At 38.8% G+C, this 17,318-nt stretch overlaps 1 protein-coding gene across 2 annotated transcripts; it reads left to right on the top strand.

The window, feature by feature from the left end:
* The first annotated feature begins 932 nt into the window (after positions 1-932).
* Positions 933-12,251, top strand: LOC109894214 (myozenin-2-like). 2 transcript variants are annotated; one of them, XM_020487512.2, is made up of 5 exons: positions 933-1,062; positions 3,845-4,011; positions 9,502-9,613; positions 11,015-11,198; positions 11,541-12,251. In XM_020487512.2, exons 2-5 carry the CDS (start codon positions 3,853-3,855, stop codon positions 11,770-11,772), a joined length of 687 nt encoding a protein of 228 aa, XP_020343101.1. In that variant the 5' UTR covers positions 933-1,062; positions 3,845-3,852; the 3' UTR covers positions 11,773-12,251. The 2 variants fall into 2 exon arrangements, with proteins under 2 accessions (XP_020343101.1, XP_020343099.1); XM_020487510.2 differs by having other exon boundaries at positions 938-1,104.
* Positions 12,252-17,318: the final 5,067 nt, after the last annotated feature.

The raw sequence follows: 17,318 nt of genomic DNA, 5'->3' as shown, positions 1-17,318 counted from the left end.
TGAACGGATGATCTCTGCATATATGGTTCCCACCGTGAAGCATGGTGTGTGGTTGCTTGGTGTGGGGGTGTTTTGCTGGTGACACTGTCAGTGATTTATTTAGAATAAACTTAACCAGCATGGCTACCACAGCATTTCGCAGAGATAGACTATCCCATCTGGTTGGGACAATCATTTTTTTTTTCAAGAGGACAATGACCAAACACACCTCCAGGCTGTGTAAGGGCTATTTGACCAAGAAGGAGAGTGATGGAGTGCTGCGTCAGATGACCTGACCTCCACAATCACCTGACCTCAACCCAATTGAGATCGTTTGGGATGTGTTGGACCGTGGAGTGAAGGAAAAGCAGCCAACAAGTGCTCAGCATATGTGGGAACTCCTTCAAGACTGTTTGAAAAGCATTCCTCATGAAGTTGGTTGAGAGAATGCCAAGAGTGTGCAAAGCTATCATCAAGGCAAAGGATGGTTACTTCAAAGAATCTAAAATATATAATATATATTGATTTGTTTAACACTTTTCTGGATACTACATGATTTCACATGGGTTATTTCATAGTTTTGATGTCTTCACTATTATTCTACACTGTAGAAAATAGAAAGAAATAAAGAAAACCCCTTTTGCCTGGTACTGTAAATATTTTTTTTAGACCAGAGGAAAGAGTGCCTCCAACCGGCCCTCCAACACCACTTCCAGAGTCATGTCTTCCCTAGACATTCCTAGGCTCCAGGAAACACAAGTGCTCATGAGGGGAGAGCCCTCCCTCGGTGTGGGCCCGGTGGCACAGTTCGGGTGCCCTAATCTCTCTGATAGCCTCCCCACGTCCCCATTGCTTTGTGAGTGGTTTTGAGTGTTTGGCCTGCTAAATTTAGCCTATTGATGTAAGCTACATTCCATTGACAACAGACACAGAGACACACCCCGCCAACAGATTGGCTTCAGTGGCTGGGAGTGTGAAGTTCAGGTTGGATCGAAACTACCTAGGTCGACCCCTGAGCCTCCTTGCCTTCCAGTCAAGGATCCAGTTTGTTTGAAAGACAAGACAGACAGGACACACACACAGGTATGGACAAGTCCCATCACGGTGTGGAGTTGTGATTCCGAGGTATGGCAAAATAATAGTGTCAATGTTTTGTGCTTTGACCATTCACAACGATTAACTCTGATTATGCTACTTTCTGATGTATTCAGTCATATTAACTTTGCATTAATCAATATCTCACATCCCTTACTAACAAACTTTTATATTTTTTTTAGAAAACTTAACAAGAAGCTACAAAATAAATACAACTGCTAGGTTCTACCGTAGTCACTCTGAAATAATGTTTCTATGTTTATGTTTTATTAAGAGCTGATTATGAACATTGTGTTCAATAACGTCTTTCAGGTTCTCATTATATTTCTCATGTTCCAAATGTTATTTTTAATTGTAAACAATTAAAGCACTATAAATGATATACATTTTAGTCATAACATTGAGAGTAAACATTTTGTACAACATGTCTGAAACATGGAAAATGCAAATAGGAAAGGATATGAACATGTTGGGGTAACATTGAGAGCTGTAGTGAAAATTGTGATGTGAATACAAAAGGGCATTGCTGTTTTGATTCATTTGTTTGCAAAGAAAAAAAATGTGCACAGTAAAAACATTTTTTACAGTTAAGTTGTGATTTTTTAGGACTTCTGGAATTAGATTTAGGGTAACTAGGCTGTTATATTTGTCACGGAAATATATATATTTTTTCAAATGCCATCGTGCCGAATTATTTTTATTTATTTTGTCAAATGCCATCGTGCTGAATGATTTTTTATTTTTTTGTCAACCCTGGGACACAATGTTCACCCCTCACCCAACACTGATGATTCACAACGCTGAATGCCATGTGACACCTTAATGCACATAATCTAGCATTCGTTATAAGGTTATTTTAAAGTAAGTGTTGACTTTGCTCTTCAAGCGCAAACAAGGAATTACACCTGCCAATCTGAGTTATATGAGTGAGATGTACTGTTTTGGTTTGGTGTTGACAGAAACCCTGTCCTTGAATTAAATGCCATAATGCCAAGCTAATGCTATCATAAACCTGACATGAAGGCCATCATAATATTTTATGACTGTTTTCTCACAGGACATTAATGGAATATCATAATGCGGTCTAAACAGCATGCAGTAGTTATCCGATAGGTCAACCAGTGTTGCATGTGCCATGTGAGCGTTACAACTTTACTTCAAACCCAATCTTATTTTATTTATAGAAGTACAGTATGTTGGCTCTCTAATGTTCAGTTCATATCAACACCACAATTTGAAAAGATTTTCCGCTGGGGTAGAACAGAGAGTACATCCTGTGTCCTTTATGTGTTTCCAGTTCCCAGGGGAAAATCGTGTGCCACCCTTCCTAAAGCCAAAATGTCGCAATTCTGTACAATGCCAGTTGGAGAGAGGAAGGTGCATGCAGAGGCTATGTCTCAAGAGGTCCACTGTGCCAATTGTATGATCTGGGCCAGGGCTCAACGACAGCCTCAACAGAAAAGAGAATCAAACTTCTTCTGGTGGAGGGCAGTCATTCATATCCGGGTTGAACATGTCAGGGCCGTTTCTCTAGCGGTTGCCATTTAAAGCTAATGGGGATGTTTTACTACCTATGGCAACAAATCCTTCTGTCGTTGTCCTTTTGAAGCTGCTATTTTGGGGCGGGTGAGGTGGGGAGTTGTGCAGGGCAGAGTTGGACAACTGCGCGTAGCGATTTAGGGGACTGAGGGTTTGCGACAGCTGAAGTACATTCTGTCTGGGTATAGCTCATTGAAGCAGCATCATGTTCAGCCTTCAACAAGTAATAGGAACAATAACATAATACAAATTGAATTCAATAAGAAATAATACATACATTTGTATTACAATTTTTTGTAAGACTGCATTTGTCTCAATCGGAGTTGAAAATTCACAAAATTCACCTAGACTTTCTAGAACCCGCAAATAGCAAGTAGCGTTAGCACTGTTGAGTGCAAATTCATGGAAATTAACAAGGCTGTGGTTGCATTGTCCAAAGAGCATACCTAAATCAACTCAACGCACAATTTTGTTTAATAACCATACAATGAAGAATGAACTATTGCAGTATACTGTATATTGAGGCAACCAATTATTATTAAACACGTGCAACCTTTTATCATATTGTGATGCTTACTATACAGCTTGGTTTGAAGCTACGTTCATTTGATTTAGGCATGCTAATTGCTCAGCAGAAAGCATTTTGAAGTTACACTATGTCATTGATATTTTCCCTTCAGATGATATCAGAATAATAATGTTTGTTAATGAACCTTTCCTCTGATAAAGGTCTCGCTGTAATCATAAATTATAAAAAAAAAAGCATGCTATGTACATTATGTCTTAGGGAGAGTGTCAGAAAAAAAATATATACTGTATATATTTGGGGAGACGATATATTTTGTGCAACAAAGACATAAAAATACAGTCTTGGGGGAATCTTGAAGGTCACAGTTGCTTTACTTTTAGAGCAGTGGACTCATGAGATCACCATATATGACATCATTATACAGCTGGAAAACATCTGGTTTACAATGCCCAATAACAAAATCATACTGCCAATACTGCACTATTAGCTCATCCTGATATGGGTATACAGTATCTCAAAGGATGGCACAAATTGCAAAGAACCAATAGTGGCGGTTTTGGACAGATTTAAATTCTGTTGTTATTTATGTCTGTAAACAGGAAGTTGCCCTACTGTGTTAGATGATGTCACATTGCTGAGTCTACCTTTAATGTAAAGTCCGTCATGGGCATCTACTGGAACTTGTTTGAATTATTTTTCCAGGGGACATCATGGACCTGGGGATAAAGGTTAGCACTCCCAAAGACATCATGCTGGAGGAGCTGTCACTGCAATCCAACAGAGGCTCTCGTCTTTTCAAAATGCGCCAGCGAAGATCAGAGAAATATACGTTTGAAAGTATCCAAAATGAGGCAAACGTGCAGCTGAGTGTAAGGACTTTTACATGTACATTTGTGTAATTTAGTAATCTAAACACTCTTATCCCAAAGACCAACAATAAGTGGATGCAAATATGGAGACTTATACAACCACAAAATACAACACACCTCACAACTCACATTCACTACCAATATCATACATCTGGGTTCTGCCACACCAGCCATATTTGATAGACGGGTCAGATGGATAGTGTTGCGGGAAGCTTGTTCCACCGCTGTGAGACTGGAGCAGAAAAAGCTGTGACAGGCAGGGTCTTGTTTGTAGAGTTTTACAACTTCAGGACTGGCACTAGGACGAAATCCACGGAGGGCACCTGAAATTAAAGATGTTCACAACTCATATTACTTTATAGCCCTTATTACACAAAGTAGATATTGGTCCCACTACGACATACAAGTGTATTCGAAATGCAGCCGTAGGTTACACCTAAACCGTAGCCTATCAAAAATAATGTCACATATATAATAGTAGATGTAAACACAAGATGAAATTGAAAATAGTTTGATGGGTGAGAATATTAACATTTGTCAAATAGTGAATGAAGACCAAGAAACAGAGTGCAGCCTATTTATACCATGAGGCAGGGAATGGAACGCAATGGCACATATTTTTTTGGGGTACAAAAAGGCAACCTCAGAACCTCATCATACAGTCACATGCAGCCCATGATTTTTTTTTATGTCTATATAGAGTCGAAAAGACGACATCTTATTAAAGGGTGACGGCACTTCCTGATTTTGCCTAATTTTAGATTTGGTTCATTAAGAAATGTTAACGGCCATGACAGAATTAAAACTTGAGTTGGTTTCGGGGTGTGGTTTGATATCGGTGTCTCGGTGTGTGTTCGCAGGTGGGAACAGTAAGTCAAATTATTTAGCCAATTAGCTTCAGCTGGCTGGCGTGCAACTGTGGCAAAATTAGTTTGACATTGGATAGCCTATCTGGGGTGATAGTTAGAGACCGGCAATAAATGTAAATGAGAAAATATGTTCATGTTTCACACCTTTCAGTTCTCATTAAATGCTTTCAATATTAGTATATTCATTTATAAAAAAAATATATTGGTCTGAGGTCTTTAAGTCATTTAAATTTGGAGCTATTGGAATTTTAATATATATATTGTCCCATGCTTCTACACCTGCATTGCTTGCTGATTGGGGTTTTAGGCTGGGTTTTTGTACAGCACTTTGAGATATCAGCTGATGTAAGAAGGGCTATATAAATACATTTGATTTGATTTGATTTAAATTGTGGAATTTACCGATAGTCCCTAATATCCATAGGGATATCCAAAGTCAACCCACATTTACAACAGGCATTACAATCAGATTGCACTCCAAATTGATTTTTAATTGTGCTGCCAGGTGTGGGCATGTGCGCAGGATTGAAACAAACCCAAACTTAATTTACGTTGTAATGCAGTCTTGACCAGTCTCACAAAACTCTGTTTTGGACGAGACAGACTTTATGAGACTGACTTTATGACCTTAATCCTATTTACACATGCCCGGTTTTGCCAGCCTGTAATGCCGAGTCTGATTATATCAGACACACAGTTATTATTATATATTGGATATTATGGGTTGAGGGTCCAAGGGTTGAATCCTGGGATCACATTATTGGATCTCTGGACTTTGGGATTTCAAAAGTATTTGTGATTCTTTTCATTTACAGTACAGTAACAATGTTTCATTGTTTACTTGGATCCAAAAGTGCTTTAATGCAACCATATTCCCGGATTTTAAATATGTTTCTGAGTGACTCATGTTTGCATTAATGATGTGTGCACCCAGACAAAAGTGTTAGAACACCTGGGAGATATGGAGAAACATTTCTCTGCACCTACTCTGGCCAGAGGCTCCTGGAGCACATTGCTCAAGAAATTCTATGTCGCTTATCAGTGCTTGCAGATACCCCTTTACTTTTTCCACATTTTGTTGTGTTATAGCCTGAATTTGAAATTGATTAAATGTAGATGTTTTTGTCACTGGCCTACAGTCATGACTTGCCCTCCTGGATGGAGATCAAAGGTGCCGGCTAATCAAAGGTTTCAATACCCCCCTCTCCTGGGGGAGTTGGCCAGTTATATGATGGTCGTAAAGGCCTTGCAGGAACTTTCTCTCCCTTGCCATGCAGTATTGAGGGGAAAGAACCCTTTTGTTACAAAGAGATTCTTCCCGCCAAAACTCCAACATCCAAAAGTGGATAATGAAACAATATTTCTAACACAAAGATTGTGGGAAATGGTCGGGAGGGACATAAAGAACAATCATGTCAGATCACTTTATTTTGTGATGTCATTAAAGATGTTATAATGGAAACATTGTAACTTTAAGAGTTTTCACAATGTATATGTCAGAGTTGTAAAACGTATGTTTAAATATGATTAAATATGAAACTATTTGTGAGAAGATGAAATGTGATTTTAGCCTTCTAAATTAGATAATTGTTTTTCATATGAAGTTTTACCCAGTTGTTAGCCACGCCCACGTGAGCACAGACATTATGCTAAAAGGATGGAATGCCTCTTTTGCCAGAGTGCTTATAAAGGACTCCTAAAGAATGAACATATTAGACCAGTACATTGCCGGGTTGCTACTGGCGTGTAAAATGGTTTAAAATTACTAGACCAGTACATTGCCGGGTTGCTACTGGCGTGTAAAATCACCAAAACATGCCGGGTTGCATATCGGTGTGTAAAGTGGTTCTAGCTGTACCCTGAATAATCAACCATTGACACCAGACAGCATGGAGGGTTGGCTACACGTTGAAATGGTTGCAGTTTAAATATAGTCCAATGTGACCACAGCATGAGCGGAATGATACAAAATGGTAAGACCCTCTGAAACTCAACAGGGAAGAAGAAGACTAAGACATGCACCGCCTGCAGCTCTGCATGTCATGTATTCTAGGAAACTCGACCGAAGACGAGAAAAGAAGAACATTTCCCTTTCAACACTGTGCGGTATGTCTGATGTATCCATTCTAAAGAACAAAGAAAGCCTACTACAACAACTAAGGACATTGTGACCTCTGGTGAACAACCAGAGACTTCTGTCGAACTGACTCCCCATAGATGGACCGGGCGATTTCAACAGAGAGGGATGACAAAGAAATACAAGTGTACATATATATACATTGCAATTATTTTTGAATGAGCAATCGTTCATGTGCAAAATATTCACATTCCCATGAGCATAGTTATCCAACCCTATGTACAATGTTTCCCACTCTATATCTGTCCCCACCCCCTCGCCATTGTGTAACAAGCCGTCATATCAGGTTAGTCCACTAGGGACTTTTCATTGCATTATGTTAGTAATCAACATACACTCTATCCTGTGTTTGTGTTTATGTAATTCTGTGTGATTATTTAGTTAGTTAGTAAATATTAGTAAAAATATGTGTATCGCTGAATCATCATTTTAGACTAGGGTTCGTGCAGATTTGAAGTCAACGTTGTTCAGAATGAGACTGATATGGGGTAATAATAATAACTAATGGATGACTGGTAGGATAACGATATATTCTGATATATTCTGGAGTTAATTCGGGAAACTGTAACTCATTAAACAAACTTTTTCTGTGGTGCTTGCTAATGAGTTAATTATTGCATGATACATTTAATCACGTCATTATTAAACATAGTTAATTGATTTGATAAAATAGCTGTCATCACATGAATGATAGTCACGTCACGACACTACACACAATATCCCATAATGTCAAAGTTGAATTATGTTTTTAGACATTTTTACAAATTAATAAAAAATGAAAAGGTGAAATGTCTTGAGTCAATAATTATTCATCCCCTTCATTATGGCAAGCCTAAATAAGTTTAGCAGTAATGTTTTGCTTAACAAGTCATAATAAGTTGACTGGACTCACTCTCTGTGTAATAATAGTGTTTAACATGACTTTTGAATGACTACCTCATCTCTGTACCCTACACATACATGATCTGTAAGGTCTCTCAGTCGAGCAGTGAATTTCAACCACAGATTCAACCACAAAGACCAGGGAAGTTTTCCAATGCTTGGCACCATTGGCAGATGGGTAAAAAAAAGCAGAAAATGACTATCCATTGAGCATGGTCAAGTTATTAATTACACTTTGGATGGTGTATCAATACACCCAGTCACTACAAAGATACAGGTGTCCTTCCTACCTCAGTCGCGGAGAGGAAGGAAACTTCTCAGGTATTTCACCATGAGCCAATGGTGACTTTAAGACAGTTACAAAGTTTAATGGCTGTGATAGGAGAATGGATGGATAAACAACATTTTATTTACTCCACAATGCTAACCTAAATGACAGAATGAAAAAAAGAAAGCCTACACAGAATAAAAATATTCCAAAACATGCATTCTGCTTGCAATAAGGTGCTTAAAGTTAATTTCTTAGCCAATTTTTGTTGCATTTTTATGTCCTGAATACAAAGTATTATGTTTTGGGGAAAATCTAACACAAAACCTCACTGAGTACCACTCTTCATATTTTCAAGCATGGTGGTGTCTGCATCATGTTATGTGCATGCTTGTCATCAACATGGACTATGGAGTTGTTTAAGATAAAAATAAACAGAATAGGGCTAAGCACAGGAAAAATCCTAGAGGAAAACCTGGTTCAGTCTGCTTTCCAGCAGACAATGGGAGACAAATTCACCTTTCAGCAGGACAATAACCTAAAACACAAGGTCAAATATACACTGGAGTTGCTTACCAAGACGACATTCGATATTCCTGATTGGCCTAGTTACAGTTTTGACTTTAATTAGCTTGAAGATCTATGGCAAGACTTAAAAATGGCTGTCTAGCAATGATCAACAACTATATTGTACAATCCAGGTGTGCAAAGCTCTTAGAGACTTACTCAGAAAGACTCACAGCTGTAATCGCTGCCAAAGGTATATGCATTGACAGTGGTGTGAATACTTATGTAAGTGAGATATTTCTGCATTTAATTTACAATGAATGTGCCAAAAACATCTACAACCATATTTTAACTGTGTCTTTATAGAATAGTGTGTGTAGATGTGTGAGAAAAAAATATATTTAATCAACTTTGAATTCAGGCTGTAACACAACAAAATGTGTAATAAGTCAAGGGTAGGAATACTTTCTGAATTCTATGCATTATATGTTCACGTGTACATTGGTTAGATGTATGTTCTCAACATTACACATCAATAATTAAACATTGCAAACAAACATGCATTAGTTGCTATTTCAAGTCTTTTGATGGGCATTTTGGTGGTAGCTGATCTTGTTTTGATGTTATGCCCAAGCTTTAGCTCAGTGTGCTAAGTTAACATGGTCGTAAAACCTGTGATCGATCTACCCATTTACCTAGTGGGTCTCATTTACTCAAAGTGAACAACTCATTGCAGCTAATCCTCAAATGAATTAATGAGATAAGTTCAGAACTGAGCAAAAGGGTAAAGCTTTGCTGATAACAACATACTTTCCATTTTTTCCCAGAGGGATCTGCTAGCTGAGAATGTAGACAGTGCCGAAAACAAAGAGGGATCAAAAAAACTTCCTTACACACCCGCCCCAGGAAACCCTTCAAATCCAGAAAGCATTGCACCAGGTATGTAGCTACCACATCAATATTCAAAATCTATGAATGCTTATAAGGCGGAATAATATAGTTTAAGGGAATAATAAGGGCTTATTAAAATATCTTTATTTCATTATTACGTAGTGTTAAGCATGAGTAACGCTTCACTTGAAGGGATCCTACATAAGGACTTCATAACACATTCATAACTCATGCATACTGCATTCATAAGTAAATATCGCTTTTCAACAACTAGAAATTGATATGTATGCTATGTCTTGCAATTGTTGACATGAACATTTATGAACTGCTTATGTACTGCTTATGAAGGGGTTGTGAATGCATTTTTAAGGCCCTATTTAGATGTTCATGTTACCTCTAAGGACCAGTCTAATTCCCCATAGTGACTCAGCAGACCTCTGGCCTTTAAGCAGTATACATGAGAAGCATTTACTTTCCCTGCATTAAATTGTCAGCAGGAGATACAAACAGAACACTCTTATAGAATCTGATGTGACCAAGCATGGTGTCAACCCATATCAACTGGACCAACCCGCTTTTCACACAAAGGATGAACGAACGATGGTGTGCACTATTTTAAGACATGAGCTAATGATGGACCAAATTGTCTCAATCTGCTAGTGTTGCGTCTACATCACCTTTTTCACTGCTCTAGTTAATACCGTTATTAGATTATAGTGGCTATTGATAAAACAGCACAGCCACAGTCATTTTGACACCTATTTTGTTTTCCAAGCAATAAAAAACAGGTAATACTAAACAAAAATGTAATTTTTTGTTGTTGTTGTTATGTCTTGATGAAATTAGCGTGGAGGAACAGGTGGTAACAACGGAGTGACTAAAGTGTTGTGTTTGTTACCTTGCTCTGTCTACATCAGGGATCATCAACTAGATTCAGCCGTGAGCTGATTTCTTTCCTGGAGCGGATGGTCGGGGGGGGCGGAACAGAATTACAAATCATTTGTGGATTGCAAATTGACTGCACGAACCCCAAACAGATATAATGTTTGACTAAAACATAATCATTCCAGCCTTGCTTACATTTGTATATGATCCCGTGCCTCTCTATAATGCTTGGGAATACTTGGGAACAGATTTCTAAAATTACAATCACTTGGAGCTGATTTCCTGGTGTTTGTACAGTCTTTTATGTCCAGCAATGAAAATTCAACACAAAAAAACTTGGTGGGACGCCAGTTGGGGAACCCTGGTCTGGACAAAATACAGGCTCAAATGCCCTAGTACTTTTTCACATTTCTTGTGCAAGGACGACAAGAAAGAAATTGGCAGTAATCATGTATCGCACTAAAGTCCAACCGCACAGATATACTAATGTGTTGATAGGATAAGTGAGTGTCTATACACTGCACTGTTGGTCTTATGATCATATCTTCTTGGCATGTATCTCAGGATATGGAGGCCCCTTGAAGGATGTCCCTGCAGAGACGTTCAACTCTACAGCAATACCCAAGTCCTACCACTCCCCTTGGGAGCAGGCTATCATTAACGACCCCAACCTGGCCGAGACCCTCAATATCAGGATGCCTGTCCCTGAACCCAGACCAGAGGCTCCTGAATACAAGAGCTTTAACAGGTGAAGTGTTCTGAGGAGAGTTGTCAGACAACTGCTATTCAACAACTTAAGCCAAAGATTTCCGAGCTACTTGAACATACTGCATCAGCCATGCACTTCTCTCAATGGCAGACTTTGAGTTAAGTATGCAAATTTCAAGTACTTACGACATTGATATTGCAAACATTTCAATGGAATTAAATGGTTTTCTTATAAAACAGTTCAGATTCACTGTTACATGGATGCACTACTGTAACACTCCATAAAAAGCCAGCTTTCTATATTCTATGCAAACCGTCACATCTTTAAAGATCTTCATTTTGATTTTGCATTCACTCTTGTATCTCTACATCTGATTTCCAGGGTGGCCACACCGTTTGGTGGTTTCGACAAAGCCCCCCAGAGCAGTGGGATCACGTTCAAGCTCCCGGAGATCGACCTGAACCTCCCCAACTACTCTGATCTCCAGGACCCAGGGGTGAAACGGCCCACCTTCAACAGGGTCGCCCAGGGATGGATAACCGACGGCATCCCACTGATCCTGCCCACCGTACCTCTGGAACCTATGCCCATCCCTGAGTCCGATGACCTCTAGATGACCTTTAAATGACCCATAAATACCTGGAAAGACAAGAGAGCACTGGTCCAACAAGATCCACTGCTGGCACCTCTAACCTTACTGCCTGATCTGCGATATAGGGGTCAGAGCTGAAGCCTAAATCATGATTATTGAATATGTGCAACCGACGACGAAATGATGGTTTCAAATAGGGGTTCCCTGCTGTCCTGTTTCAATTCTGTGCCATTTGCATGAGTAATGATACTGATGGTTAGTTTTGCATTGTGTATTCAGAGAATAACATGTAAATAAATAGCACACATGGCAGAAATGTTATTGAAATGTCTAAGAGAAAAAATATGAGTAATACATTGAAACTTCAATACATCTTTTGGCTTATATTGGATATCAGATACAAAAGTATCTTTGTCTTTAATTATGTAGACATGTTGCCTAATTAATCTTTTAGAATGGGAATATATCGATGTGCAAATAAAAATGTATATCTCTTTTCATGACATTGTATAATTAATTGGCTTATGTAAATCAATGTGTAAGGGTTTTCCTGTGGTGAAGGAGAAGCGGACCAAAATGCAGCGTGGTGGTTATTCATGTTCTTTAATAAAGGAACTAGACATTAAATAACTAACAAAACAATAAATGTGCGAAAACCTAAACGGTCCTATCTGGTGCAAACACAGAGACAGGAAAAATCACCCACAAACACACAGTGAAACCCAGGCTACCTAAGTATGATTCTCAATCAGAGACAACTAATGACACCTGCCTCTGATTGAGAACCATACTAGGCCGAAACATAGAAATACCCAAAACCTAGAAAAACAAACAGAACGTGACACAATGTGTGGTTTGGATATGTGGAACAAATTAACTTGTTATGTACAGTACTTTGACTTGAAACACACAATTCCTGCAAATTAAAAGAAAAGTAAGTGGGCTACAGTGTACATGCTATTTGTTAATTAGTAACAATACATCATTCATTATGAAAGTATTGCTTAAGCTATCGGAAGAAGAAAAAACAATACTGAGTTACAGTATGCTAACATTAAAGAACCAACACATACCAAATTGAATCGGAAAATAGTTTCACTGACTTCGTACCAAATCCCTAAATTCAAATATTTTTTTAAAAGATAGGACAATTCTTAGTTAGTTCAGGGTACTACCCAGGAACTGTATGACCAACTACAGACCAACAACCATACACCAACAACAGTTGATGATGTCTGATCAACACACACACACACACACACACACACACACACACACACACACACACACACACACACACACACACACACACACACACACACACACACACACACACACACACACACACAATCAGGTATTAAGGTAAGACCCAGATGCAGACAATGTCGAATTAACAATGGTTTAATAATGGGGCAAAGGTACAGGTCGGCAGGCGGGCTCAGAGTCAGGACAGGCAATGGTCAAAACCAGGAGGCCAAGAAAAAGAGAGACTGGAAAAAGCAGGCGCTGAGACACAAAAACGCTGGTTGACTTGACAAACAAGAAGAACTGGCAACAGACAAACAGAGAACACAGGTATAAATACACAGGCGATAATGGGGAAGATGGGTGACAACTGGAGAGTTGGATTGGGTTGAATTAGCAAATAGCTTTATCCATAGCAATGTTGTTAGCATTAACTGCAGAAGGTCATTTTCCATTGCATTTTCAACTCCACCAATAGTTTTGTCACAAACTGTTGCATTAAATAGCAAATGTGCCTCCTCTGGTCTTGTCACCTGTGCTCTAGCCAACAGCTCGCATATGCGGTGTGGGTATGCTGTGCAGGCTGGCTAGTCTACATGATGAGATTATTATGGATAAGAGTGAGTATATTTTGATTTGTCAAATGGCAGTCAAGCATCGATCATCATGTCACCAGAATAAGACCTTCAATATTTATTGGAAAGCAGCATCAAGCTCATCACTGTGCACTTTCACCATCCTATGAAGTTCATCATAATTTATTTAATCTGTAGCCTAATAAACTGTGTAGCTTCCCAAGTCGTAGTGTGAGGCCCAGACATCATATCATTGTGTGACTCAAAATGTATTTTCGTATGATTGTTATTATATAAAAATGTACGCATAAAGGCGTTTCCACCAACATTTTACCGACACAAAAAGATCCCACCATGTTGAACAACCAAATGATCTGTCAGTGCTTATAAAATTACACCGAGACTTCCTGTTTCCATCACAGCTGTTGTAATTTGTTCTTATGCGATATGACTTTACTACCATAAAAACTATGGATGGAAACGTGGTTATTGTGGCAATTCCCTCATGGGTTTTTCTTCTCAAAAGGAGTCCATGGAATCAGCTGTTTCAGTAGGTCATGTCAGCATATTGCTAATATTAGCATCCCATTGGATTCCATTCATTCGTTTAGCTATACCCAGAAAAATATTGAACATTGATTGTATTTCATGATGGTATGATATCACTACAGCTGCCGTTGATCTCATTTAATAAGAAATACTTTCGAACACAAATCATTACTTGAAACGATCAAAAGTTGGACAAGAGCTCCTCTCCCTTGCCTCCCAAGGCTGAACAAGAAGCTTAAAAATGAGGGGAAAATGCACATAAAGAGAGTTACAAAATTTGGTCTAGAAATCATTTTAAACGTTTCAAACATTGATTTCAACTTGAGAGCATGTCAAATATAATTGTGTCAGAGTCAGACAATGGTTCTGCCTTTACATCTGCCAAGATCTAATGGGAGGGAAGACATGTTCCCGATCAGTGGTCCTGCACCGTGCATTTTTGTGGGAAATTAGCATAGGCGTACTAGTCACAACAAATGCAACGGTGCTTCCTGAGTTGTGGATAGCGGACTGAAATATAGGCCATGGGCCTGCATATGCCATTTTATTCAATTTAATTGTATTGTTTAGGTTTTTATCCTCAACAAGTCAGTTTGGTGGAAATACACCACTGCTGGGAATTTTTTTGAATATTAGCATGAAAATCTGTTGCCAATTGGATGAAAACCTAGATACTAAGCACGTTTTCATCAACAGTTCTTATGCAAATAAAGTCATATCTTATTTAAAAAATAATAATTACAGCTTTGACAAAAACAGAACGTTTTTGCTCGTTAGACATGGGATATTTTTGTGTAGGTAAAACTAATTATGCTGGAAATGGCGGTGGAAACGTCTTTATAGGTAAATATTGGTATAATAACCATCATATATAAAAGTACATTTGGAGTCATGATGATATGGTGTGTGGTCCTCCCACTACCACTTGGGAAACCATGCAGTTCATTAGGCTACAGATGAAATAAGATGTGACGAACTTCACAGGAAAGTGCACGTGATGAGTGTGATCCTGCTATCCAATAAAATACCGAGGGTCTTATTCTGGTGACATTATGATCGATGCTTGACTGCCATTTGACAAATAAAATATTCTCGCTTTTATCCATAATAATCTGATCATGTAGACTAGCCATCCCGCATAGTCTACCTGCACTGTATTTGTAAACTGTTGGCTAGAGCACAAGTGCCAAGCCCAGAGTAGGCGCATTTGCTATTTTATGCAACAGTTTTGTGACAAAACAATCTGTAGTGTTGAAAATGTGATGCAAGCACATTGAACTTTTATCAACAAGTGTGCATATTAATTATGCGAATTTTAGAATATTCGCATGCAAATCTGTCTCCGATTGGATGGATACCTAGCTATAGACATGGACTTTATTTCCCCCTGAATGTTTTTATCTCGAGGAAAATGGTCTTTAGATAATTGTATTTGATAATTGCAAACATCAAAGCTTAATATAGAAAGCCTCGACAATTACAACGTTACATGCTGCAGTCAGCCTGATAGTGAAACAGTGTTTTTGAGAGTCATGTGAGTTCTACTCTCACCTCAAATGGGACAAACCAAACGCCGAATACTTGTGTCTGCTCTGCGAGACAAGCGATTTGCCATCAAGTCCACCCATGCGGCCGAGATATCTGAATTGCAGTAGGCTACTGTACACTCGGGGCGGATTTTGACCTCGCTACTCTCGAAGCATCACTAATCTGCGGATGACATTCATGCATAGACCACTACTGGATTTATTTCCAGAAATTATTTCCGCTATTGAACCGAAAACGTAAAAACAGCAAGGACATTATCAGGCTAGAATAAGACAATAGACAAAACGTATTCGGGTATGACGGTTAAAATGCCGGTTGGCATTGTATCACTGCACTGGCGTTGCAATTTATTGTAGCTATGCAGACCTTAATAATGCATTTGCCCACAGATTCCATCCACCAGTACTGCCTGACATTATCCACGAGCGAGTCCGGGTAGTCTATTGCAGTAATTTTTGCTTCACCGGTTTGTAGGTGACACAACTTGTGGGAATCTAATGTTGACAGCCTAGCTGTTTTGGGAGATATTTTATATCGGCCAAATATTATCGACGAGATACAGTGAGTATTACAGTGTTATAACATTTTTATCTAACGGGTATGTTTTTCTTTGATGCAGTGATGCGAGTTGCGGTAAATAAATCTGTTCCCCCATAACACGCATGCGTCCTAACAGGTGTAAATTGCACGATATGCAATGGCATCTGAAGTATCCCTATGCATGGTAGAAAAGACCCCTCATGTTCGAGTAACTCCTCGCTATTTAGAATAATACAGTGGATGGCGAATTATAGGCTAAATGAAGTCATATGAAGTTTTAGGTTATAATTATAGGGCTATGATACGGATCCTTTTTCTATTTGAAGAATACACCACATGTGCAGAAAGGCAAATGTAATCATATTTGTTAATGCCTGCTTGTGATTATTCAGGTGTATATGTATACCACTTTTTGGTCACAACGTGGGCTGGATACACTTGCCTGGATACCAGGTTTGGGCTCAATTCGAATTGAAGGCATTGTATACAGTAAACATTTTGCACATTTTGTAAATATGTGATTGTTACAAGCAAAAACATCTCACTTGCAAATAGTAGAAGTTATGACAAACATGGGTCAGCTACAGGTGCGGTCAGATATTATGCTGAAGTTCGTGATGGCAAACAGAATGTGAAAGGATAGTTCACTGAAAACACATCTCATTTCATGCATAACATAAATGAATGTATCAGTAGGTGGGATGTTCTGTCATGTTGGTTATTCTTATCCAAACCATTCAGATGTGCCTAACAGGTTGTTTCTGGACAAGACTATAGCTTTTTAAAACCAAGCAGCAGCCCTATCCAGAAACAAACATAATCTAGCCCCTACATCTAGGTAGTTATGAGGCAATATGGCTAGAATTCCACCCACTAATCAGATGGAAAGATGGAGCTATTGCTTCTGGCTCTTGTATGATCTCTGAAGTAGGTTTGTAGAGCACTTTGGGTTGGGATTTACTTGTCTTAATACAGGGCTTCTTGTTTAACACATTACTGTTATTAGGAGGTATTGGTTGCATCCCAAATGGCACCCTAATCCCCATATAGTGCCCTATGGGTCCTGGTCAAAAATAGAGCACTTCAAAGGGAATAGGGTGCCATTTGGGA

The sequence above is a fragment of the Oncorhynchus kisutch genome, linkage group LG7 (assembly GCF_002021735.2).
Source record: "Oncorhynchus kisutch isolate 150728-3 linkage group LG7, Okis_V2, whole genome shotgun sequence".
Classification (NCBI taxonomy): domain Eukaryota; kingdom Metazoa; phylum Chordata; class Actinopteri; order Salmoniformes; family Salmonidae; genus Oncorhynchus; species Oncorhynchus kisutch.
This window is presented reverse-complemented; position numbering and strand designations above follow the sequence as displayed.